Source organism: Berghia stephanieae, chromosome 1 (assembly GCF_034508935.2).
Source record: "Berghia stephanieae isolate SIO BIC M18660-M18661 chromosome 1, UCSD_Bste_1.3, whole genome shotgun sequence".
NCBI classification, from domain to species: Eukaryota; Metazoa; Mollusca; class Gastropoda; order Nudibranchia; family Aeolidiidae; genus Berghia; species Berghia stephanieae.
Genome location: NC_088360.1, coordinates 44,382,106 through 44,409,605, shown reverse-complemented (window position 1 = coordinate 44,409,605; position 27,500 = coordinate 44,382,106). Strand labels below are relative to the sequence as shown.

Below are 27,500 nucleotides of genomic sequence, written 5' to 3'. Positions count from 1 at the left end.
CCCCCCCCCCCCCCCCCCTTCCCAAACAGAAAATACCTAGTAAGAGTCCAGGACTTGCAATTTAATACAAATAAACTTTCATCAATAAAAATAAATATGAACCTGAGAAAATGATTCTTTTTCTTTAAAAAAAATCCCCCAGCTAATTAGGCTTTTAATCTATTGCAATGACAAATTTATAAAGAATAAACTTTCATTTTAGGGATTCCTTTGGTGTATAAAACAAGAGATCCTTGGCGACAGTCATATGCTTCTGTCTGGTTCACTATTATTTGATAAGACATGGATATCCGTATTTTGTTACAATTAATATAGGATTTCCACAGTCCTGGAAATTATTCATCTCATCATATTATTTTACATCTATAACATAAAAGTGACAAGTAGTAGATAAAATAATTGAGAATATATATATTTTTTTTTTTTTTAATTTTTCTTTGACAGCTAAAAATAAAAATTTACAAAGAATATCACATGATATAGCAGAAATTGCCAATTATCACCTTTTAAGAATTTTCTTGCATATTCACATCAATCATCACAGTCAAAACATCTATAACACTGACGTTCTACAACACTACCAAATTATCCCTCTTGAATCATCGTGACATAATATTACCAATGTCTCTCTCTCTCTCTCTCTCTCTCTCTCTCTCTCTCTCTCTCTCTCTATCTATCTATTTATATATCTCTCCTTTACATAACGCATAAAAGAGTGATCAATTTAATAAAATAAATCTAATTCTTTCTTAATGATAACTTAATAATGTGGCATCAAAATAATCCTGACAAGACTTTTTTACAAATAATGGAATTTCTCGGTTTGGGAATGTTGTATAATGGCAGCAAACTTTCATCCACAAATCTAAATGTCTGGGTATCAACAAAATATCATGCCACAAATTTTCTTAAGCAATATAGAGAACCCTCTAAGTAGCTTCATTAAAGCAAAACATGCCTAAAACATCATTTCATTAAAAAAAAAAGAAAAAAAGAAAAAAGAGTACATTTAATTTTTATGAGGAGTGTGGTTCAGTTTTGAGTTGGTAAAAATCCATCTTTTATCTTTTTTAACTTGTATGTTTCGAAATATTACACGATAAAAGGCATAGATTAGTTAAGAATAATCCTCCTATCCGTGATTTACTCCTCTTTATGTGTGCTCTCTAGATTAAATTTATTCCTTTCAAAACCTATTGTGAAGAAATTTGCAAATAACAATCCCCGAACATGCTTTCAATACCTTTCCTGGAAAGTAAGTAATCCCCCCCCCCCCCCTCCCTCAATGCTTCAAATTTAGAATGGTCAATAACGATTATTGTGTTAAATATCTTATTGTGCCATTTTATGACTCACAACCTAATTAAATTAAGAAAATTGAAGCAATAATTATTATTTGATTATGAAATAAATAATGTGTCATTCAAAAATGAGAATTTAAAAGTTGATCATATTTTAGTACATATAACAAACAGACTGTAATATTAGACTTAAGCTTTGAAATGTACTTTACATCAGTCAAGAGCAGTAATGCTTAAAGTAGGAAGTCACGATCCCAAGAGATATTGTCTAGAGAAATTACACAAATGTCATAAAATACCGGGTGATCAGATTTCCCAATGCAGGACACATATATACAAATATATGTATGTAGAACCAATGGGTATGACAGGGGAATGGGCACCATTCGAATTCAATGAACACGTTAACAAAAAAAAACAGTAACAAGGACAATAACAATAAAAATAAAACAAAAAGTACAGACATTACACAGATTTGTCAATAATGTTTACACAAAGTTATTGTTACAAAAACAAGTTTTCAAGCTGTGAACAATGATTGAACAGAGAGGAGGACATAATTCATGTTTGAAATTTGAGGGATTGATTGCATTCTATTGCAGTTTTATTGTAGAGACATTTTTTTTAATGACAATTACATATAAGTCTTAACGGTTTCAATTTTACTGGAGAAGGAAAAGAAGTAAAATTATTTTTCAAAGTATGTACATATCAACATTTTCTTTTTCTTGAAAACAGAAAAAATACAACTGGAGACACACACACAAAAAAAAAAAACAGTGTATAAAAAATTTTTAAATCCAATCATCTGAGGTCACCAGTCCTTCCACAATTCATTTTGTTTTGCAAAACAAACTTCATATTTCTATTCTTATGATCATATTCGGAAAACAAAAAATAATATATGTTACTCACATTTCAAAGCACTATCTAAAGTGACTATTTTGCATTGGCCTGAATATGAGTATTATTCAAGAGATTGCGATGGTTGAGTTTCTCATGGGAAAAATATACTTCTGATGAGTTGGTTATTTTTCTTCTGCTGAGGACGGGAGGAGGGGATATGCTTTTTCTATTGAGCAAACCACTAAGCATGCAACTTTTATCATATAGTAGCTGAATAGATCTGACAGTTTGAACAGCTTTGTCTCTTTGTGACATTACCATATTGTTTTCTATGCAAGTTAAATGTTTTATTTTACTGAGCCGCCGCTGCTACTATTGTATTTATTACTGTCTTTACTGTGTTCAAATCAAAATCCCAAGCTTAGAAAAAGGGCAGGTTATCTTCCTATCACGTAATTCATGAACAGCTTATTTCAATTCTGACAGATTTAAGCAGAAAGAGGGTGACAAGATGTTGAAGGTTGTCTTCTAATTTGTGTGACTTTTGTTTCCAAGTGCTATCTGCTGCGTCCGTTGTGCTGTTCCTTTATTCCTCTTTTGCTTGTTACTCAGTCTCTTGGATTGCTATTTGGATATCTTTTTCACTCTGTTGATCAATATAAGAAAATTGATTGACACAACGGAAAAATAAATAAATTAATTAATTTAAAAGATTATAAAAAATAAAGGCCTCAGCCTATTGTACTGATCACTGCTAATGCTTATAAAACCAAGGGTAATAATAGGACTCAGCCTATTGTACTGATTACTGCTAATGCTTGTAAATGCAAGGGTAATAAGATATATTTTTAAAAAGAGTCTTTCAGAACCAGTAATCTCATGAAGCCGACGTTAATCCCAGTTTCAATAGAGTGAAATGGGCAATAGAAACTGCTTGCTACCCTTTGGATAGGAGACTAGTCTATCACAGAGTACTTGTCACCAGACCTGACAGGCCCAGCAACCTAATCACTGCTGGGTGGACAGGAGGGTCAGAAAAACAATCTCTACGTCACCTAGAATGGATCTCAGTCCCTTTGCATGTGAAGTGAGTGGTCTTTCAACTGAACTATGGAGACCCCCATTATTGTATAAATTGCCTCTCATATCTGGTCTAAAATGAGCTTTTATATAGTACAATATCCACAAAATGTGCTCAATGTGCTTTACAAGGGGTCCCTGGCCAACGGCAACATTTAACATTTAGGACGGGACTTGATGCCTGTTAGGCGATGTTACAATTTTTTTTCGGACAGAGACAATGCTGTTAACGGCCAGGTACTCATTTTACACCTGAGTATGGTGGGAGAATGTGAGTAAAGAGCCTTCCTTAATAAGAAATTAATAAGCAGTCTTAAGAGCTTTATGAGAAACCATTTCCTTATCTATTTTAACCATGATAATAAGACATTATACATATAAAGTTTACATCTTGACATGAAGATCTTCTGATAAATAATTGATAGTATTACATTCATTTTGACCAAAAATAGATTATTCCTCCAGAGCCATAAGACCCTTGGAGCTGGAGAAACAGACAATAGCAATTGTTTGCTACCTTTTGGATAGGATGCCAGACTATACAAATGCACTTTGTGCCAGGTTTAATAGACCCAGCCCCCTAATCACTGCTAGATGAGTTAAAAATCTCAACCTCATCGGGGATCCATCTCAGTCCCTTTATATGTGAAACAAATGGTCTACCAAATGAGCTATCAGCCAGGAAAGGGTGAGATTTTTTAAAAGCATGAAATGTTCATTGCTCGTAAAGCAGTAGGTAATGGCAGCATTTTGAATTTGTATATTTCAGAGATGATTTATATAAAAATAAATAATAATAAGTTACCTCGGGCCTGCATTGACTTGTCTCGCCGTTGACAAGCTGGGTTTAATTTTCACAGATGAATCTGAGTGATATATTTCAAAAGAATATATTGTAGTGACTATATAATATAAGCATTATATTATGATTTAGTTTTATGACGTTTTGAAAAAAATTCTTGAATTTGTAATTGTGGAACTATTTCATATGTATTTTTCTCTAGCTAAATTGAAAAGTTTAGTGATGAATATTGAGTTGCTAGTTTTGAAAAACAATTTTTTTTAAAACAGTTCTTAAAGAGATGGAGCTGCTCCAATTACATAGAGTAAAAGGGCAACAGCAAGTAGCCTTCTCTTTGAAATGTGACATATCTTGCAACTTTTATTTTTTTTTAATCTGGTTCAGCTCCGTTTTTACACAAATTTATTTATTTGTTATGTGACATCTTTGTTTCAAAGTTCACCTTTGAATAGACAGTCTAGGTCAGAACCTTTAAAACTCTAAGCCTTGGGAGGGGGAAGGGGGGGGGGGGGGTTAGAAGTTTCAACTGTGACTTGAACCTTATCACTACACCATCCTCATCGTGTGTTTAATCTGATTCCAACACTGACTCATTCCAATAATTGAGCCTTATCTAGATCTATGACTTATATAGCTCCTGTTCCAATAAATGTAGAAATGAATTTTAAGAAGTTGGTTTAGGAATGCAGACGCCCACCAAGAAAATAAAGTAAAGAAATAACGTTTTTGTTTATCTTACTTACCACTTCCTGTACTATTGGCACTTCCTATCGAACCTCTTCGTGCCAGTGTACTAGAGGTCACGTTACCTGCTGAACCTCTCCTATAACAATAAGGGAAAAGTACATAAATCATCATCATCATCATCATCATCATCATCATCATCATCATCATCATCATCATCATCATCATTATCATCATCACCATCAAACGGCATCTAAAAACTAATCTTTTTCATTCTGCTTATCGTGGTTTTATGTGAAATTCAAACACGATATGTGTGTGACTGTTGTGGTGATTATGTAGTCAAATTAATGAACTTGTGTGATACCAAAAAACTACTGTAAAGCACCTCTGAGCTGTTTGTGGATACCGGTGCTACATCAAATAATAATAATAATAATAATAATAATAATAATAATAATAATAATAATAATAATAATAATAATAATAAATAGTAATCATGTAATATTAAATGATGTAATCAAATAGTAGCCTACTGATCACAATATATCTGTTATTCTAATCGTTAATAAAACACATAAATTATAAGGATCTCAAATGGAGTGTAAAACCTTATTTCTTTGTTGATACAAATTATTATTTGGTTGCTTGTTGGGAAGGATTGGGAGGGGGCGGGGGCGGTGAGAGAGGCAGGTGATGTGTACTTACATGCTGGTCTGATAACCCAAATTGTTATGGGCTCATTGTTGTAATTGAAATACTCTCAAACCAACGAAAAATATTGTCCATTACAACACAAGTTAAAACAAGCCCATAATTGCATCCAGTTATCAGACCTACAAATATGTACATTTCTAGGGGGTCAAATGGTGATCTCAAATTTAAATCATCATTTGTGAATGACGATCAAAGTAAAATATCAGCTGACCTAGAATAAAAATAAAACGATTCTATTGAATATTACAACATTCCTGTTACCTGTTGTTGGAAGTTGTGCTGGATGAAAGTCCACCAACGGGATTTGTATTGGACTGTTTTCTGGCGGCCACTGGCGATCCCTTTTTGTTGGCATTTGTGCTCAAAGATGGTGAGGAGGCTGAAGATGAGAACAATTTTGTTTTGAAAATATGAAATGTTTTAGCGTATTGCATTTAAATTACAATAAAAACTGAGTAAAAGTCAGAGTAGTTCATGCAACAAGTAATGAAACAAAATCTCTAAATCCTGATCATGTGGTTGGTTTTGATAAAATCTGAAAATTCAGTAAAGATAAACATTAACATTTCTTCAACATATTTCCATGGATTCACCATACTCAAACCAAATTTCAAATAATATATGTCACATGTCGGGTTATACTTTTCTGGATGAAAACGCTTGTACGGTACATTCCGGATAATCGCAACATCTTGGGATCAGCGAAAATGGGGTGCTGACACACTACTGTAGCATTAAATCCTGACCATTATCGATTCTTCAACCTGTCACCATTTCATCAATGATGAAATTTAATCATGATATTTTGTTTGATTGATTTCTTGAATTTGCCACTTTTCGAGGGCGAAACTTTGTTGCAATTAACCAGTGACTGTTATATAGAATCAATTCCATTTCTTGGAAATGTTGCGATTAACCTAAAGTTGCGATTTTCAGGAGTGGATTGTATTTATCATGCCTATTCACATCTAAAATAGCTACAATTATAAAGAGACTCAGATGGAGATGGCTTTGACAGGTTGCCAAAATGAAGACAACTGCCTTACCAAGAATAGCACTCCACTGAACGGCTGATGACAAAAGACAGAGAGACAGGCCCAAAGAAACCTGAAGAAAATCCATGGATAAAAAGCTTAAAGAGGCTGGCCTAGCCTGGAACAACATCAGTGTCCTTGCAGCCGACAGACAGAAATGGAGGTCTTTAGTAGATGCCTTACACGTCCCATGGAGAATTAAGAAGTAAAGAAATTCACATCTGAGGTAATTAGGGTAATGTATGTCAACTAATTAACTTTAAGACACAATGCCAATGTCACAATTCTGATACCTATCCGGTCATTGATTTTGCTCAACATCACCTAACTTAGTCACAAGAAAGCAGATTGTACAATTGAGCTGATGATGCCATAAAGCATAAAACGTTTGTTTTTTTCCTAAAAAATTAACCATTCTCCTAAACATTAGTGTTGAGTTCTAAAAAGGTCTAAACTTTTTCTTCAACATGTAAACCAACTCAAACTAAGTTTTACTGTCAATGCACATTCAATCATATATATTAAAAAAAGAAGAAGAAATAAAAATGGTTCTTAGTACTTTAAAAACCAGATTATTTCATGACAATCAAAATAATAAACAATGACATTGAAAGTGGTATAACATTCAAAGCAAGTGAGTTTTTACTAAGAATTGCCAAGAAAGGACAGTGGATACTAATATAGACATCAATCATGTATTTAATAATTGCTAAGAAATGCATAGAAGTAAATGTTTAAAACATTTTACAGATTTCAGCAACCACTGAGATATAAAACAAAAGATCAAAAATGCAAACCAATGGATAAAAGTGTGAAGAGCATTGAATACAAATATCATGATTTTAATCAAACTTTTATCATGGGGAAGCAAGGCACTGAAGTATGGTTTATATTTAGTAATCGAAAAGTACCAAGGGTACAGTCCTATCAGCCATCCAGAGAGATTCTTACCACTAAAAAATAATTTCCCACTTGGGCATACCTGCTTACTTGAAATGTCAAAATCAGTAACCAACACAAATTTCATCAGTAATAAATGTAAAACTTCAGTAATACTAAATGTAGGTGATGTCACACATCGCCTGCCAATGGTGCAGCTGTGCCAAAAGGGCATCAAAGTTTTAGTATGCCCTGTTGGTAATATTTTTAGGGCATCAAAGTTTTAGTATGCCCTGTGGGTAACATTTTTGTTGTTGTTGATGGCCACCATTGCAAGTTTGTGATCGACTAAGCTATCAAGGAAGCTTTGAGGTAAGCTTTGAGGTTTTACATAAAGTGCTTTATAATTGTACTCATTATTAACTGAGCGGTAGCCTTTAAAACTTTAGGGGAATTCTTTTTCTTCTCTTAATACTGCGATAACTTAAGAGTTAAAAAAATTTCTCTAACCCAGCCACATAAAATTGCTGTGAAATCAAGATCCATAATATTTCTTCCATTTTCGTATAATTCAAGAAAGTCCGTAAATGTCACCAAATTTTCATAACAATTACAGACAATCCCTAAAAGTAGGCTGGTATGCATAGGATAAATATCAGAAGAAGGAAAAAGAAAGAAAGAAAATATGCATTTTAAAAAGCATAAGAAGGTAGAAAATCAAAAGAGAAATTTATGTTGACTTTTTTTTTCATTTCAATTACAACATAAATAGTATTAAATATGAAAGCAAATGAGAGGGGGTAATTGCATTCATACGTTAAACAATGGATTGTTTTAAAATGAAGAAACAGATTTATGCACAATACAACAATGAAAAGAATATTCGATTTTTTAATGGGAATTATATTCTGGATTTTTTAAAAAAATGCTACCTTTCTGCATATGTGTACCGAGTACACAAATATTCTAATGTTAAAATTAATGGCAGCATAACAACATTCAATTAAAAGATAAGCATATTTAAAATTCCATGCACAATAATCGTTTTTTAAAATCTAAAAATAAAAACAGGTCTAAATAAATGCATTTCTGATCTCCATGTCAAATAAATGAAACAGATGAGTCATGCCGAAGTATTCAAATTTGATCAACATGAAATAAATAGCACTATGAAATTGAATGAAAGCTTCAATTTAATATACGAAAACAGATAAAATGGACATTTCGGATTTCCCCTTTATCAACAAAACAGGATGAATGAAACACTACAGATGAATGAGATAATGTGGTACCACATTATCACATTCATCTGTAGTGGTTCATGCATCCTGTTTTGTTGGGAAAGGGGAAACTTGAAATGTCCATTTTATTTGTTTTCGTATATTAAATTGAAGCTTACATTCAATTTCACATTATTTCTTTCTTCGAGCAGTAACATTTACATTAATCAACATGAGGTGAATATAAAATGGATCTCACTCCTTCAAGCTGAAATCAAAACAAGGAGACAAAATAAAACGGAATCAAAGATTCATATAAAATTTCATGCTGGGATTGTGAAAATGATTTTTTTTAAAAACTTCAAATAACACAAACATCGAAAGCACGCAAGAAGGCCAAGGCATTCTGGCTGAAATAAAAGGGTGACAATCAGGACTTGGTCAAACCTGTTTTATGAGCAACAAAGACTGGAATCTTCCTCACTTCCTTTCTAGGAGGGGTGCTTGGTCTCGGCTCTGATGGGTTAAAATGGTGTGAATTTTAAAACAAATTTTATAGCTAGATTATTGATTAGTAAAATTATTGAAAAAAAAATAGACATGTATAAAAAAAAAATTTAAAAATGAACATTTATATATCGCATTTCCACGGATTTATTATGCTCAATGCACTTCACAGGGTTTCATTTATTCTCCCAGCAGGCCATAAGGAACCATATTTCCCATTTATACAGTACCCATCACTTGTTAGGCATCCTTTTTGTACTAACACTCATAAAATATCAGTCAATACCTATGGCCAGGTACTCACTCATACCTGAGTCGAGTGGGATAAAAAGTGTAAAGTACATCAACCAAGAAACAATGTTGGAACCAAAATTTTCTACGATCATCATCACCCTTCTCACTACTGACCATGCTTATCATTGCTTGATTTTTGTAACAAAACAAAAACAGTACCGCTGAACTGAACTACCGAGCCACACAAAATGACAAATAGCAAATTGATTATTTTTCTTCTTCACGTTTGCTCATGAATTGATTCTAATTTCACAACAATATGGCCTGCAGGTAACAAAAGTGAACTGAAACTTTTGATGTGCTTATGATATGGTCTATATAAATACTATTGAAAATTGTCATCTTCTATCAACCAGTGAGTGGTTTGTGAGGTGGTCAAGTTGTTAAGACATTGTACTGTGACCATGGGAGGTCCTAAGATCAGGTACTTTCATTTTTTTCCTTGGGAAAGATTATTAATCCTCAATTTTCTCACTTTCAATAACAAGGGTGATTTCAGTTGACATCAGACGTTTGTTTAATGGGATGCCTTGGCCATGGCTACTGACAATGCATCTATCAGTGAGTGCATTTGTACTATTTCTTTCCCTTCATCTCAATTCACAATGACAGTGACAAACTTAAATCCCAATCAAAGAATAATCCATAGCAAATACTTGAAACATTTAACTGGTGAGTATAATAATTCACTGTGAGTCAAAATATAGTCGAAAAATTATGTGAGTGCATGATAAAACTGAGCACTTTGCATTGATTATATACAGTTTTATTCACCAAAGGGAAAGTTTTCTTTTTTGTTTGTTGTTGTTGTTGTTGTTGTTGTTGTTGTTGTTGTTGTTGTTGTTGTTGTTGTTGTAATGGTGTAGAGAAAAAATAGTTTTCCAAATTTTTCTCCCCCAATATGATTTAAAGACAAATGGATCATGCAATTTTCTCTTGTGTGATCTCACTTTGAGTTTAATTTAATTGACACAAATAAATATTACACTTCTCAATTCATGCTCGAAAAAAAAAAGAGAGAGAAAAATAATAACAAAAAAGCATTCTCTTCATTATGTGCTCTTTGATCGAGAGATTATTGCGCTATTTACATAAAAGTATTCCTTCCTAATTTAAAATTATTTAAAAAAACTTTAAAAAACCCCAAAAACCACCATGATAATTATCTCATCCTACCCTTATTACTAGAATGACACAATATGAGGGCATTAAAGATAATAAATAACGATAAAAAACAATTACGCTGTCATACAATTTGTTCCATTTACTCAAAAAACATATATACATATATATATATAAATTATATAATAGCAATTTCAAGTCAGTATAGAGATTAGAAAATAATTGTAAATAATAAGCAAACAGAGATTATCCTGCAAATGGAGCAATAAAAATAAAATAGTAGTTAGCTGTCCATTTTAAAAAATATCAAACTGTCTCATGCATCAACTGGAATTCAAAATATCAGAATGGAAACGGGCAAAAACAGGTTAAAGATCGTCATGGTATAAGAATGAAAACAAAATTAAATTAGTAAGAAGAAAAAAATAGAAAGCTTTTCCAAAACAGCCAGACCTTGCTTCTAAATATCACCCCCCCCCCCCCTCTACTTCTTTACATAAATCACATCAATTTCCTTTTCAGAGATTCAGGCATTTAAATCAAAATTTGGAACCAAGTAAAATTGGAAAATCAAAATTGTTTCGGTGAAGTTTTAGCAAAATATACATTTAATTCATCAATGTTTATAAATCCTCAAATTTTGTCATCGAATAACAAAAATAAATATAATAATAATAATAATGAAATGCAGCATTCTTGTCATGCATCATGCCTCAGGCGTCATAGCTCTCACCTAGCTTTGGAATCAGAGACGGTATGCAAGTGGTCGATTTAGATTTGACCAACATTTGAATAGTTTTGGTGTCTTTAGCAGAAGTTGGTGATTCACAATTGGTACCTGAAAACATATTCCTCACTACATCAACATTTTTACAAATTCTAGTTGACTATTTGAAATATAAAGGGACACATAAACTGCAGACGTTTTTTTTCTAATTAGCACCCTTAGAGTAATTGTCATTTCCTTTAACATAGTCCTTAATATATATCCAAGTAAAGTGTTTGAACCAAGAACACAACAATTCTACAATGAAACAACAAACCCAGAATAATGGAGAGAGCTGAAAAACTATACAGCTATGTACAGCTATACCCTTAATTATATATCAGGACCAGACTTTTGTCACCTCATGTTTAGATGCATGGGACCATTCGTGTCATTATACAGCAGAAAAGACTCCTTGGAATTTTAATTTTGCGCTCACTGCCATCTGTTCAAATGACTTTCACAGAATTCAAGACTTAGTAATCCGAAAATAATGTACAGGAAAATATATAAAGGCATCATGCCGTAGCATTAACAGCAATATCAATCGACATTTTAACCTGAACCTCAATGATAGAACATTAATATATCACTGATGGACAAAAATATAATATGGTCAATACATCATAGTCAAAGACCTCCAATCTTATCTTTCAAATTTTGTTGCTGATATAATAGGCAGTTGGCATTGATAGACTGTGATACTGCTAGCTAAATAAGAATTGAAATCAATATAAACAAATAAAATGGTAAATCACCTTTTAAACCAACAGCTGGATTGCTTGCTGTGGACGTCTTTCGTAGTCCGACCGGATGAGATCCATCCCCTTTAGCTTGCAAAGACTTGGCACCCACTGCTAGAAGTAAAAAAAAAACATTTAAAAACTCAACAAATGTTTGGTACTAAAGTGTACAAACCAGATTTTCCAATTATTGAAATTGTGAGAAGTACTTTCATTACATCTGCTTTAAAATAATACAAATTGAGGTAGTGGGTAATAAATAAACTGCTTTTTAAATTATATCTTATAATTTGTATATTACAAAATTTTGGTTAAATATGTTATAAGTGAAAAAAATAAAATAAGAGAGGTTGTTCTATTGAATTGAACTTTCTATAGCCAGGAATTTTAATTTTTTTAAAAGAAAAAGAAAGGAAAAGCTGGACATCTTAATTACTAGGTTTACCTTTCTTGGCGCCAGGAATTTTGGATGTGGAATCTTTCTTAGTCGAACTCACAGAATTCCTCTTTTCACTTCCCTTCGCCAATCTAGCCTCTTCATCTTTTCTTTCTTTCTCCTCCTATCATTTCCAAAACAAAACAAGAAAGTTTATCAAATCAATGTTGTATTGAAATTCACTTAACTAAACAGTGACCTACCATTAACATCAAAATCAAAAACAAAGTGTTGTATGAAAAAAAAATAAGATTAACAATCACGTATAGCAAATAAGATGATGTTAAAAAAACATACACCAAACAACCATTTACAAGGATTGTTGCAATTACAGACCTGTCGACTTGAACATTTAAAAATTCGTAAAATTATTTAGCTGGCATCAACTTTCATATTCAATAAGTTTTTATGACTTGGAGATGCTTATGAATTTCTAAAATTGAAGCCAAATTTTCGTAATTCTACGAATTATTCGTATTAGCAGGCAGGTCCTCCATTAATTGATGAGATCAATCTAAAACTGTCAGAACGACAGTACTACATTGTAATGAATGTCCTCCCCATGCCACATCAGACAGTATTAAATGATAAACATCATCAATCAATAATAAAACGTTTTTGTCATTCCTCTAAAGTAAAAAAATCTAATTTTAACTTACCCTTGCAAGCATCTCTTTCTCTTCGTCCTCTCGTCGTAGATCTTCTTCTTCTTCCTTTGTTAAATTTCTTCTGTTTGTTCTCTGCAAAGATTTAAGAGGAAAGTACAATCAAACAGGTGTGCTTGAAGAGCATGTAAAATAAATTCATATAAGAGTTTCAGTAAAAGATTACAAAATGAAATGGAGGGGCACACTTGAACACTTTAGTCAGCAACATATTCCAAAACATTAAAGTGCTAAATAGACATTAAACTGGACTTACCGTTGAATCACTGCCTTCTTGAATCAAAGGAAGTTCTTCAGACATCTGAGGAGGCAAAAAAGGAGAAATAAACATTACTGAAGTAGGACAAAAGATGGAGCAAGACAGATGTGCATTTTTCAAATTATTTATCAAAATTTCTATAGGAGAAAAAGATTCATGAAACTTACTGTTTATATCTATTATGCAAAAAAGTTTCATTGTATTCATGGGAACTAGCTTAAGCTTTGTCAAAATCTAGTAGGTCAACAACAATCGCAGCCAAATAAAATATAAAAGGCAATCGTGATATCAAATTTTCTATATTCTTCATCTTGTGTTGATAGTCACCATTACTCATTAATCCCAAATACATTTTAGTTCATGAAACAATTTACGATGAGATCTTTTAAAATGCACCATAAATGGTATTAGGAAAGCATCATGTTTGGTATTTCTTTTATTAATTTATTGTAAAAATTTTTTACAAAATTGTCAATAATTTTCTAAAATGTACATGGACACCTATACCACTCAGTCTGAACATTGAGCTTGTACACATACTTGACAAAACGAAAAACAAGCACAAGAAATTGGGCATTAATATAAATTAAACAAAAAGCAAGCATTTACCTGATGAGCTGCTATTTGAACATCAGCATCTTTGTCATAGACTGTGACCTGTCTCAAGACTGTGTCTAGAGCTGTTCTTAATGCTTGGTCTTTGGGAAGTTTGAGGCTTCTTTTCATCTCAGGCAACACCGTCAACATTTTAAGTCTGACTGTAGCCACTGGATCTGACTTCATGTTGAGTATGTGTTCATAAAAATTATCTTTGAATGATTGTTTAGAGTTGACTTTGAGGTAGCAACGAGCCATTTCAATGAAAAGGCTACGATGATAACAGCTATCGCTGTCATGGAAATCTGAAAGAACAAATATATATATATATATATATAATTATATTTATATACATATACAAATATATATATAAATAAAACATATATCTTGTTTTTGTTTTGTTTGTTATATAATTTCTAAATAATGCTGAGCATGCTATTTCACTGCACAATGATATAACTCTCTACTCTGTAATAAACTTAGCAAAAATCATATCTAGATGTCATTTGAATAAAACAAAAACGAAACCTATTTTGATCAATTAAAATGATTATCGCTTTTAATCTCTTCATTAAATAATTTTCATTCAGGTATATTTGCATAACATTTCTATGAGATCTCTTAAAGTAAAATTGACTTGTGATAAGACAATATGAGTAAATCCATACCATCTATTAATCTTTGGATAATTTCTTCTCTTTGAGCTTTGTACCGGAGGGTCCGTGTTAAAATAATAAGTGTCTTTGCTGCTGCCACCTTCACAGGCAATGCTCTCTGTTGGAGTAGACAAGATAACAAGTTTAAGACCTATCATCCTTTTTAAAATATTTATCGCGATTTACGAATGAAGATGGCCTGTGGATGGTTAATCGTGACTCTGAATATTAATTGTAATATTGTGATTATATTCAGTCAAAGGCACAACATGATAACTTATGTATATTTTTTCCCCAAGAAGAATGATGATGATGATGATGATGATGATGATGAGGAGGAGGAGGAGGAGGAGGAGGAGGAGGAGGAGGAAGATGATGATGAGGAGGAGGAGGAGGAAGATGATGAGGAGGAAGATGATGAGGATGGTGATGTTGACGACAAAAACAATTATGATGAAGGCAACAAGGAAAAAGAGAAGGAAGAAGTAGAGGAGGTGGGAGATAACCATGACACTGTTAAAGATGACAATATAACAACGTTGTGGATAAAAGATTGCCCTTAGAAAAATACTTTTCTACCAAAAAAAAGCCAAACTTATGATGACAAAACAGGATAAAATTATTTCATTCAATCAGTTCTTAAATTCACACCTTTCGTTAATATCTCACTCACCCCATTTTTCAATTTGGTCATCAGTAAGGGTAAGACTTTGGTGCAGATGAAATCGTTGTTGCACAAGCAATTGAGGCACTCCATGGACTGAATCATGGCTTCCTGGGTCCTCCAACATGGAGAATCAAACACAATGGCATCCGCACGCAAATATGCTGTCACTACATCTTGTACTACATGAGCCTGTTGAATAGTATGGGATTTGGTGTCAGATACCGTGCCTAACTCTTTAATGGCAGAGTTTAATTTAAATCTAACCCGACATTGAATCTTCAATTTCTTCCAGACAATAACTGAATTAAACTGCTGTTGCTGCCTTTGGTGAAAACTGTTAGGCTTGCAGTTATATTCAGATATATAAAGAAATGAGTTACAATTGGAAATAAATTCAATTCAGTCTTTCTGTTAATGGTTTTCAATTATCTTTTTTATGATTAAATAAAAGGAAAACTCCTTTAATCATCTCCGAGGAAAATTTTTTCTTTAAGGTATATTTTAAGCCAAAGACAAATATCCCGGGCATCAACTGCAGTGCAATACTGTAAATGAGTTAGGATAAAGAAGCTTTCTCAAAGCCACAGAGCGCAGCAAATGATCCAGTAAATTAAGGATTCAAAGCAAAAACCATTGCACTACTCTATGGGGCTGAAACTGCAATTGCATTATTTCAAATAGGATTTTAAAAATATATTATTTAAAAAAAAAAAAAAAAAAACAATTTCAAAATTTCTATTGCATTTAAACTCTAGTTGCATCTGAGATCATTGAATCTGAGATCCATTACAGTGTGTACCAGCTTGTAAAATCATCAAAGAGTTAAGAGAGTTATCTTTTCACAATAAAGAAATCAATTTGTCATTATACATAATGAAAGGATATTATAAATGCTAAAAGTAATGTAAACATTGACTAAGTTATAACCTCGAATTCCCTGTTTTGCGTAAAACATTTCATTCTCAACGGTGCGTCAGAGATGTATGCTAGGTTATTCAACCTATTTAATAGCTACAGGATAATATGAAATGTGTACATTTATTTCATCTTTATGAATGTTCTTGCAGCACATAATTGTAAATAAATTGGCAAAAAAAAATTTTGAAGGAGTTGATACATACTCTATGCTCTGTAAACTGTTCAAAACCAATTGCTGTCAATGCAGACATTATGTCTTTAAAGTTGGGAACTATTGCTTTTAAAACCTGAAAAATAATATAAAAGAAAACAATAAGGAAACATCCAATAGTATCAAGTTAATAAATATTCTCCCATAAGAATTATCCATGATAGGATTTTTTTACCCAAATGTTTGAGCTTTCAATAAGCACATGATCATTTCCATTGCCACTTGAAATATTCTATTTCATGCTAAAACATTATAATTATATTTACATCAGGATTTTGTCATGCTTAAATCATCTTTAAAAAAAGCAAACTGAATCATACATAATACTTACTTCTATGTCAGGGTCGCTAAGGAGAGCATTGAGCTCAGGGAAGATAAAGCCGATATTGCTGCCTAATAGTTTGGCCACCTGTGATTTGGCAGAAAAATATGATATATATAACTATATCTTTGATCCAACTACATTTTGTGAAACTGTAAAAGATAAAAATTATTGTACCATAAATATTATCCCTCAGTTATAGAAAAGGAAAAATGTGACAATTGTATAACCCGGTAGTCTTTCACCTTAGAGGAACTAAAAATGGATTGTATTGTGAGTAAATAAGTCTTGATTGCTTAAATGACTATTTTAGCTTTTAACTTTTATGGTAGGTTTTACTCTATGCCTGCCTCGTGATTGTGTAGGAAAAGTTTTAACCTCAAAGCAATGTCTTACGTAGAGCATCTATCTTATACTATCTTACACCAAGATAATCTTTACTAGCCAATTTATTACCTCATGGAATCCAGCTGCTATAGATCTGCGCACAATGACATGAGGGTCTCGACATAGCTGGCTAAAAGAAGGGTAGAGCTCTAATCGGAACAGTTTTACACCAACAAACAGCACCATAGCCTGGTAACAAATATAAATATATATAAATATATATATGATATAACCACAAAACAAGGAATGCTTAAAGGGCATTTTAAATAACAAGATAATTTCGCAACAGAATAGAGGAAGAAGTATAAACAAAACACAATGCTTTAATAATATCAACAACCACAACAAAAACAATGACCAAAAATAAAAAAATAAAAAAGAATCAGTCTACAAATACCTTCCTATCATTAAAAAAAAAACATAATCAAGATAATGATAATTAAATAATATAAGATATAACTGAATAAGAAAAAATAATATATCTCAAGACGTTAAATCCATCTGGTTTCAAAACCTTAGAAAATGGAGTAGTATATAGTACTTATTGAGCAACATAGTCATCCGAACCAGAATTGATCAACATAAGGAATGAGGAAAGACCAAAAACATACTATCCATTGGAACCACACTGGCATTAAAGTTAAAAAACTATTGATCTCTTTCAGATGAATACTTACAGGAAAGTTATATGCTGCATTCCGCCTCGTTTCTGAACTCAAATCTGGAGTTGTATCATAGACGTCTACAGCATCAATCATCTGTGATGGATGATAATAATTACTTGAGTACAAATGCTGGGAATATTGTACTATACAGGATGGATTAGAAGTTGTCCAAAGGAAATGAGAAAAGGAAAGAAAATAAAGGGGGGTAGTTTGCATATTTTTGTGATTTATTTTTGTTCAGCAGACCATTGGAGTCTTGGGAAATTCATTCACTTATAGATATAAAGTTTCTGGTGGCTAAGCACTTGACTCACAAGCAAGGGGCCAGTTTCAATCGTGTGTTGAGTGATATTCTTATAGCCCTTCTTTACACCAAGCAGTGGTTTAGCAGGTGAGTCTGTTAAATCAAGCAGTGGCTAGTTTCTAATAGACTGGCATCATATTCAAAACCGTAGCATGTAGTTTTTGCTGCCTCTTTAACAATACCTCCTACTTTGGTTTAATCTTCATGTAGATTAATACTGTTAGTATGTATAGCTCTGAGAAACGATGTCCATAATAATGTAATGTGTTAAATTTAAAAGGAAAAATAAAGATTAGTTCCTTCTCCATTCAAATAACTGTCTTAAATGTATCTCAAGAAAAAAAAACTAAAATGTGTTGAATAATGCTGCTAACAATAAACTCTAAGCGAATGAAAGCATTCGTGACAAGAACTGATCAGGAATAAAGATAATCATAAAACAGATATAATATTACAATCTATCTTTAGTAGAATTTTTGAAATAGAAAATTAGGATAATGAAGGCAAAATAGTAAATGAAATAAATTCAAGACTACCTTTACAGTATCTTCTTTATTTTTCTTCTCCGTTACCCCCACTTTGCATAATTTTTTGTAAAATTCTTGGAAAAATGCTTTATCATCCAAAGTCATGTATTCTGTAAAAATACAAAAGTCATGGAATCAGAAAGTAATTGATTGGATTGATACGATAGTTTGAGATTACATATATGAATCAAAGTGTGATATAAAAAATCAAACAAACAATTTTTTTTTAAAATCATCATATCATATCAAAGATCATGCCGTGCCAAATATCCTAAATGGCTGAGAAGAAATTATAAAAATCTCTTCATAAATCTTCCAAAAAATTTATAGAAAACACATTAAAATAAGCTTTATCAACAACAAAAGATAAAAAAATGAAAAAAATGAAACCAATACAAATTAGTGATGCACTGACATATAATTGCATCTTGAAACATTTCCTTCTTGTAATATTAGTTGATATTCATTCTATTTACGACGAATGATAAGGAGATTAAAATTTCTCACATATATCCTATTGATAACCTTAACAGGGAACCGTTGTGTTGTGATGGTAGAATGCCTGTCCCATAATCAGAAGGTCTGAGATTCAATTTCTTTTCAAGAGGATGGCTTTTTGGGGAGACATTAATTTTTCTATTATTTTTCTTACCAGCACTATACCAGAAACAACCTTTCAGATTCTCATCCTGATAACCCTTATGAGTGTGATTTATTCTTTTTCCTCTTCTCAAATAAGCAGACTGACTCAGTCCGACTGAGAATTACAATTGATGTGCGTATTCAAGAGCAAACAAAAAATTATATATTACCCGAAAGACTGTGACAGAGACGACCCAGCAGTCTGGATGAGGTGGCAAGAGTGGAGTCCATGTTGTTAATGGCTTTCTCGCACAGGTCTTTCACCATTGGCATAATGGCATTCACATTTGCTTCTGTTGTACACATACATAAAAACACGTTCAGTCAACTGGATAGAGCTTAATATACCTATGACATTTGATGATAGTAAAAGTGTAAGCCTCTGTTTTGATTGATATGGTTTGAAATATCCTCTAAATTTTGTGACAAATTACAGTTTTATCAAATGAGATAAATGGAAATTTTCAGGTGAGGAGAATTCAGAGGTTATGTAAATATTTTCTAGCCCAGCTCTAAAAGTTCTTATTTTTGTGAGATGCGAACATAATCCTCTCCCACACATACATCGGCCAACCAACAAACACACACGAATATGAGACAGAGAGAGAGAGAGAGAGAGAGAGAGAGAGAGAGAGAGAGAGAGAGAGAGAGAGAGAGAGAGAGAGAGAGGAAGAGAGAAACACCCAGCAATAAATGACTCCTCCCCCCCCCCCCCCTTGCCAACTTCCCATTTTAGCCACATACCTCTGTCCAGCATCTCCACAATATTGGCCGTAGTTTCCAGACAGGCACATATAACATTTTGGTTCTCGTCCTCTGACAACTCTATCAGCTGGGTGAGTAATTTCCCTTTTGTTAACTCCAACCTGTGGATTGAAAACGATATAGAAATGAATTCATTTTTAAGGTATATAATTTTATCAGGGATTAATTTCTATAGCATCCATAAGTGCTTTACAACAACAGATAATCAAGATATAATATTTTGTAATATCAGACTCATTCAATCTTACTAATGGCTTTGCGTAAATATTGCAAAAAACAAAGACACACAAAAACAAACACACACACAAATATGCACACGCACACACACCACACACATATACACACACACAATCACACTGAACAACTAAAACTGTTATACAGGATAAAAAGAGATTTGTCTAACAATTTAAGATTAATATCAATATCTTGACAAACAATCTTTTTACAGTCATTTTAAAAATTGTCTGTAACTGTAATAATATTAATGAAAGGAAAAAAATAATAATAAAAACACCAATTTGTTTGTCTCTTTGCCCTTATTGCAAAGTGTAGTTACGGTTCATTAAAATATAAGTCTATAAACTTTGTTTACATTTGCTCCATGGGGTAGCTAGGTTCTAGATGCTTTCATATGCCTTGTTAAGTAGTGAAACAGTGAAACTTACCCTAAGCCATGAGCGACGACATCCAGTCTTTGACACATACACGCCCTAACGTCATATTCAACATCTCCACATAGTGATGACACCACAGGAAGCACCTCATTTTTCACACTGAAATAAAAATAGTCATTAATATTTGGTTGCAATTACCATAACCAAAATATTTTTTTAATGGTTGAGATTTACGAAAATAACTTTTTTGGATAAGTAATCAGCTATATCATTTGTCTGTCATTAATTTTTGTTGCCTTGATTTGTTTTGGGGTGTGTTTGTTTTTTCTCTTATTTGCTCAAGATTTTACATTCTGAATCTGAATGTTACTTAAAGTTGACTCAATTTTGAGTATTTGTACTCGAGGACAGAGAAAGTTGTTGAATTTATTATTTTATATACTTTCATCATTGATTACATTCAAAAATAATTTGTGACAAAGGCATGCACATTCTAAAGACAACTTACACAAAATTCTCAAACTTGCTTGAGACTTTTCCCAAAATCTTGCAACATGACAGCCTTGCCTGAAGGGTTTGACTAAGCTGTCCTTTGTTGACGGCGATGGACAAGATCTGGATATAAAAATATATGGAAAATGTGTTCAATGTAATCAAAGTTAAAAAGACCAACAAAGCAATAGACAAACAAGTCGTTTTAGTTTGAATATAGAGTAACTTGTCCAAGAAGCACGACTAGAACATTTAAATGGAGTAAATATCTCTCATAAAATATAATAAAGTTGGCATTAAACCTTTATAAGAATCGAAATGTCTCATTATCACTGGCAGTAATCAAGAGTTCTTAAGACCCAAAAATTCTGACTTCATTCTGGTTTCTATCTTTTTAAAAGGACATGAACAATTTTGTTGCTCAATGGATAGGGCACTGGTCTGTGACAAAGTATTTTCCAACAGTAGACAGTGTGGTTAGAACAAAATACAGTCTTTGCTTGTGGGTCAGGTAGGTAGTCCATTACATACTTTAAGGCGCTCCTGGTGACATCACTCCATTCGTTTAAACGCTTAATTTTAAGTGTATGTACAACATTAACAAAACATGTCAAGATTGAGAGTATTTGGTGAAAATAAGTCACCTCTTTGAAAGGAAGGAAAAAATCAACAACAACAAAAACAAAAACAAACAAAAACAAAAACAAAAAAATCAATAGTTGTGTGATTTCGAAAACATTCTATATAATATTTTGATTTATTTATAAGTATTGGGTTTACTTTCTTTTTACTTACGTTTATACGTATTTTTAATTCTAAAAGAAATAATAATCCTCAGCTGATAAAGCACTCACTTAAAAGGCAAGACTGACTTTACTTCAAATTATAATATCCCCACAATATCTATCTGCTTATAACTGCAAGACATAAATTTTCACCAAGAAAACAATCACAGCGATGCAACTTGGACTTCATTCTAAGCCCTATTGCTGTTTTTGGTATGAGAGCAGATTGTATAAAGCAAATACTATATGGAAAAGGGTTTAATTCAACACTTCCATCCCCCATCCTCTCCTTCCAAAAATATATTATTTCTATTACATGAACCAAGACATCAGGTTTATCAAATCAAATATTATCGTCAATAACTATAGGAGAAAAGTTTGTCTTTAATTTTCGTTTGAAATTTTGAGAATACCTGGAATCAATTCAAAATTATCAAGACATCTCTATATTTCATGAATCTTGCACTCCAAAAATTTCCGTATTTTCTTTACAAAATGAGGGCTGTGTGTTGGTATTACTTCTTGTGTAATATTTTTCAAATTCAGGAAACCACATCCAGAAATAAATGAAAAATAAAATCATAAGACACATATCAAAAGACAGTTTTGATTGTTTTATATTCGAAAGGTTGAAAGATAATAAAGACACATATATATAGGATTTAGCATGCAAAATCAAAAGGATTGAGTGAATGTGTGATTCATTTCATCAAAATATACTCTATTCCGAATGTATAAATTTATAGTTACCTAAATGTAAATTCAACCATTTTCTACCTATTTCTGGGGTCAGGGGACTTGTTGACATTAGGCTTAATTCTCAGGATAGTTCTCTCCTCATGTGAAATTTCATCTAATCCAAAAGCACAGTATCTTAGCTTTTAGTAACACATAATAGAATTAATACAGCTAGCCAGTTTCCATTTCGCCTTGATTTGGTTTTTATTTCCTTCAAGGATTCATTGCCCGATCCCAATAAAAGATCAGTTTATTTTTTATTTCATTATACATATTAAAAAGAATTTTTAAAATTGTGATATAAAAAAAGATAAAGGATCCCGTGAAAATGAGAACGAAATGTAACAATTATCCAGAGTGCTTTTTAAATGAATGACAATAAACTAAATGGGATGAGCAAGACACTTAAGAAATTCTAATGCAAACAACATTGATAAAACTTGGAAACAATCTCTCGTCAAATATAAATGACTCTCCATTTACTTATATGCTGAGCATCAATAATAATAATAATAATAATAATAATAATAATATAATAATAATAATAATAATAATAATAATAATAATAATAATAATAATAATAATAATAATAATAATAATAATAATAATAATAATAATAATAATAATAATAATAATAATAACAACAACAATCCCATTATAGTGCCCATTAATCCACTGGCAAGAGCTCTATGACGCTCGGCAAACACAAAAAGATTATATAAATAATCATGTATTCTGGCATGCGCACTCACATACACCACCAGCACACGAAGACATTCTTACGCATAAAATTTTCTTAACGTCACCATTTCTTTAATAATCCGTGTATAGATAAAATATATTACCTGTAATCAAATCTTAAAGAATTTTGACAGTCTAGTCTGAATATGAATGCGTTTTTCTATTGGGTTTTTTTCCGAGGTATATTTTTCAATAATGTTATAACCTATATAACCTATGAATCCACTTTATAACAATATATAACATCCCTTGATATCAGACATCATATCTACAACAGTCGGCATATTAAAAAACATACTTAATTTGAGAGATGATTAAAAGAAGAAGAAAAAAGAACGTGATCTGTCCAAATAAATAATTATTTAAAAAAGTGATCTGGAAAGGGCTCCTCAGCAAAAATATAAAGTTGAAAAATACAATCACAATGAATCAAAACTCATCAAAAGAAGAAAAAAAAAGAGGAAAAATAATAAGGCTGCCAATAAAAGAAACTCGTACATATGCCTAAATAATGAAATTAACCTTACGTCAATTTAAAAAATAGGGATAAAATAAAAAAATAAATATAGAAATAAATAAAAATATCAAAACAAAAATAAACGTTTAAAAAGAAACCCAAAACCCCTCATGTCTTCAATATTATAGGAATGGTCATCTTTTTCCGAACAAAAAAAGTAATATATCTTCTTCTTCTTCTTCCAGTGTCATCATTATATATATCTATGAAAAGAAATTAATCTTGTCTATTGTGAAAACTCAATTCTTAAAACTATTTATCAAATTAAAACTTTATTTTGTGCGTTCTCCTTTGTCCGCAAAAAGTGAATGAAAAAGTGACAAAAATAAATACACTGAAATAAAATACCTACATGGTTATCCCCATGAAGGATCTGAAAAGTTCAGTCGTGTTCATCAAAGTGTAATAATATTTAAATTCAATTGGCCTTTAATATTACAATATTGCCTTAGGAGGTACATACTACAGGAAAGAAACTCATGCCATTCTTGGAGGCCATGTAAACAAGTAAAGGAAAAGACCTATCATGCAATACTGACGCTATTTGCAAAATCATATTCAACATAATCAAATTCAATAACAGACAGACATAATTGTCACCCAGCTCTTCAAAACTGTATTATGTCAGGATGCGCTAAAAAGTGAAATCATAGTGAAAAATATGACCCTTGGATTACGTTTTTATGTTTCATTGGGAGGAATGAACAAAGTTTCTTAAAGTGACAAAAACTAAGATTTCACAATGGGGAACAAAAGTGTGATATCAAAATACTGGTTCCGATTTCCTTGGCAGTTTGAAACCAGTCCTCTGAAGGACTGGATACATACATTGTGCATGTGATCTGGTTTCAGAGTGATGGCATCTTATTTTCTAGCCTAAATAGAACTTGGTCGTCAATAAAGATCATCAATCCTCCTTCTTTTATGCCTCGCAATTCGCCACTAGATCCTGTTACTAAAATAGTTATGCAATCTTATGATTCAATATGAAACCACTTATTGTCCGGAGGACTGGTTACACACTTCCAAAGAGTTTTGAACCAGAAGAGAGGAAGGTGTGATGTTACGACTTCTGCTTCCCATTCTGATCATGTTAACTAAACTCTCTCGAAACCTCTCTCTATTTTCAGAATTTTTCCCAAAATGCCATACCTATCCAACACAAACTTTATTATTTTTTTACACTCAAACTCCAAAATTTAAAAAAAAAATAAATTGAGTATGTATAATCATTAAGTACCTAATGTTATGCAGAAAAACAAGCTTTACATAGTGGCATTAAGTTCGAATAAATATGACCAAGATTTTTCTTTAAATGTTTGTGATGAATTTGACAAAACGTTCATCGTATCGTTACAAACATGACAATTTCCCTACAGTTGGTCAGGAGAGGGTTAAAACATCTTTTTGGTATCTGATTCATCCTGATATAATAATACCGTTTTGAGATGATGGGTCACTCACACGTTTACCCGTACCAATCTCTTGGCGATGAGAGAAAAGATTCCACTGAACATTCTCAGTGATTAAAAGTTGTTTTGAATATGATATTTTCCCACACTTCTCTATTTCTTGTTCTTGTTAAGTGGTCTGATTTTGAAAAAAGGTTCACACCCTAAATTTCTTCTTTTTAAAAAAAAAAATCTTTTGTTGGTGTTTTTTTGTGTGTTTCTTATGACCATTATAATATTTTGGCACAGCATGGCATATTAATATGGATCTTACATTTTAAAACAAACAATGTGGAATGAAAAAAGAACTAATTAAAACAACTCTCTAACATTTTAGGTAAGGTACGTACAATAGTAGAAATAAAAATACATATAGCTAGATATGAAAATCATGCATGCCGAGCATTGTTATAAGGTGTTTTCTTAGTAAAATACAAACGCCTCTCTCTCTCTCTCTCTCTCTCTCTCTCTCTCTCTCTCTCTCTCTCTCTCTCTCTCTCTCTCTCTCTCTCTCTCTCTCTCTCTCTCTCTCTCTCTCTCTCTCTCAGATCTGATAACTCGGTTATCTGAATATTCAGAGTGGCTTCCCCAAAATAAATATTTAAATATATTTATATTATCTTTTTTAAAAATTATCCAGCATCGATTACTATTGTTTAAAAAACATAAACCATGTTTCCAAAGACACAGAACAAAAGTTGACAACACTGTATGACTAAAATTAATGACTCAGATCCATCGGGACATCCATGAATGTGATTTGAGGGTTTATATTCTTTTCCATTTTAATTATTTTATGTGTGTGTGTGGGGGCGGGGGGGGGGGGGGATTTTTAGCCATTAAAAAATTAATTTCAATTTTTCAATCCCTTTTTAAATTACACAAAACAGCCACGGATCAGTGTATTGTGTGATGGAATACAGTTCATTTCGGATTTAAACTGAAGAGAAGAATGTTGTACTTACATCTTTTTTTACTACATCCTTGGGCAGGAGATCTATAACGGCCAGCAGTGTGTCCAACCACGCACTCGCCACCTCTGCACAAATTGGGGATAAAAACAGTAAACACATAAGATAATGTACTAAACATGTTTGATTCAAATTCCTATGCTTACCTACTTGTAGTTAAAATATTATAGTAAATACCACACTCACCAAAGCTGGGATTGAACATGAGTAATATTTTGGATTAACATCCTCACCATAAAGTAACATTAAACGTTAGTTGTATAAGACATAAATGTCTGTAATTACTTGTTTATTTCAAGTTTTATCTGACTAAAGAATTGAGTCCCCAAATTTCATTGTTAAAATATTTTCTATTGAAGCCACTCCACTAGAGCAATATCTGTAAAACCATTGGGACAATACAAATTCAACTTTAAACATATTCAAGATAGATACTATATTTTGACTACATCCGACATCCGACAGAAGACAACGGACCACAACTAGAAATAAATCCATTCGCCTTTTGAGCTTGGTGGGGGCATACAAGAATTTCGTTACATTATAAATGATGATATTCAATTTTATTTTATTTCAATATCACTGTGTATTTACCATGACTATACCATGTCCTCATCAGCGATAAAAGCGATTTTAAATTTTCTTTTTTAATACTAATGTTTCTCTGATCCGTCTCAAATCTATTTCATTGTGCCCGTCTTTCTTTCCCTTTTTTACCTCCATGTAAAAAAGGACAGATCCACAGACCTTCATTTTTGTTGTCCACGCTTGTCAGTATCGTCTGTAAAAACGTCTTCCTGTAGTCGTCCACAGACACCAACTTTCGCTCCAAGATCTGCAAAAAGGCCGAGGCAGCCGCCAACTGCATCTCCAAGTTGGCCACATGTAAAACCTCCTGTAAAAAGGCAATATAGAAATATGCATCCTTCAAATTATCATGTATGTGATCAGTAAAGTGGCCATGTAATAGATACTTAATTTACCTCCTGGTAATTAACCCTTTCCTAACCGGCATTTTCAGAATTTTCCCCAAAAGTTTACTTTACACCCATCTAACACAAAAATATTTTTTTCTTACTCAAACAGAAAAGCAACAAATGCATTCTATGTATACTATTGATCAGCAAAATTAACTCAGAAAAATATCGACTGCACCCGGGATCGATCTTGGTCCC

The 27,500-nt window shown here is 32.3% G+C and overlaps 1 protein-coding gene across 8 annotated transcripts in view; it reads right to left on the bottom strand.

Moving 5' to 3' along the window:
• Positions 1 to 2,018: 2,018 nt before the first annotated feature.
• Positions 2,019 to 27,500, bottom strand: part of LOC144975543 (serine/threonine-protein phosphatase 4 regulatory subunit 4-like) — a 102,739-nt gene continuing 77,257 nt past the window's right edge. For 3 of the 8 annotated variants that reach the window (XM_078919742.1, XM_078919707.1, XM_078919714.1), the window contains exons 4-27: positions 27,073 to 27,220; positions 26,320 to 26,393; positions 21,139 to 21,245; positions 20,682 to 20,789; positions 19,996 to 20,117; positions 19,422 to 19,544; positions 18,619 to 18,719; positions 17,791 to 17,871; positions 17,183 to 17,302; positions 16,736 to 16,813; positions 16,397 to 16,480; positions 15,282 to 15,464; positions 14,621 to 14,726; positions 13,965 to 14,257; positions 13,353 to 13,397; positions 13,091 to 13,171; positions 12,441 to 12,555; positions 12,011 to 12,109; positions 11,220 to 11,324; positions 9,011 to 9,079; positions 5,692 to 5,809; positions 4,773 to 4,852; positions 4,033 to 4,093; positions 2,019 to 2,793 (exon numbers count right to left, since the gene is read on the bottom strand). In XM_078919742.1, coding sequence (XP_078775868.1) covers positions 2,772 to 2,793; positions 4,033 to 4,093; positions 4,773 to 4,852; positions 5,692 to 5,809; positions 9,011 to 9,079; positions 11,220 to 11,324; positions 12,011 to 12,109; positions 12,441 to 12,555; positions 13,091 to 13,171; positions 13,353 to 13,397; positions 13,965 to 14,257; positions 14,621 to 14,726; positions 15,282 to 15,464; positions 16,397 to 16,480; positions 16,736 to 16,813; positions 17,183 to 17,302; positions 17,791 to 17,871; positions 18,619 to 18,719; positions 19,422 to 19,544; positions 19,996 to 20,117; positions 20,682 to 20,789; positions 21,139 to 21,245; positions 26,320 to 26,393; positions 27,073 to 27,220 — 2,523 coding nt within the window. In that variant the 3' untranslated portion in view covers positions 2,019 to 2,771. The remainder of the gene's footprint in view (positions 2,794 to 4,032; positions 4,094 to 4,772; positions 4,853 to 5,691; positions 5,810 to 9,010; positions 9,080 to 11,219; positions 11,325 to 12,010; positions 12,110 to 12,440; positions 12,556 to 13,090; positions 13,172 to 13,352; positions 13,398 to 13,964; positions 14,258 to 14,620; positions 14,727 to 15,281; positions 15,465 to 16,396; positions 16,481 to 16,735; positions 16,814 to 17,182; positions 17,303 to 17,790; positions 17,872 to 18,618; positions 18,720 to 19,421; positions 19,545 to 19,995; positions 20,118 to 20,681; positions 20,790 to 21,138; positions 21,246 to 26,319; positions 26,394 to 27,072; positions 27,221 to 27,500) is intronic. The other 5 variants (XM_078919749.1, XM_078919720.1, XM_078919726.1 and 2 more) reach the window with 4 other exon arrangements.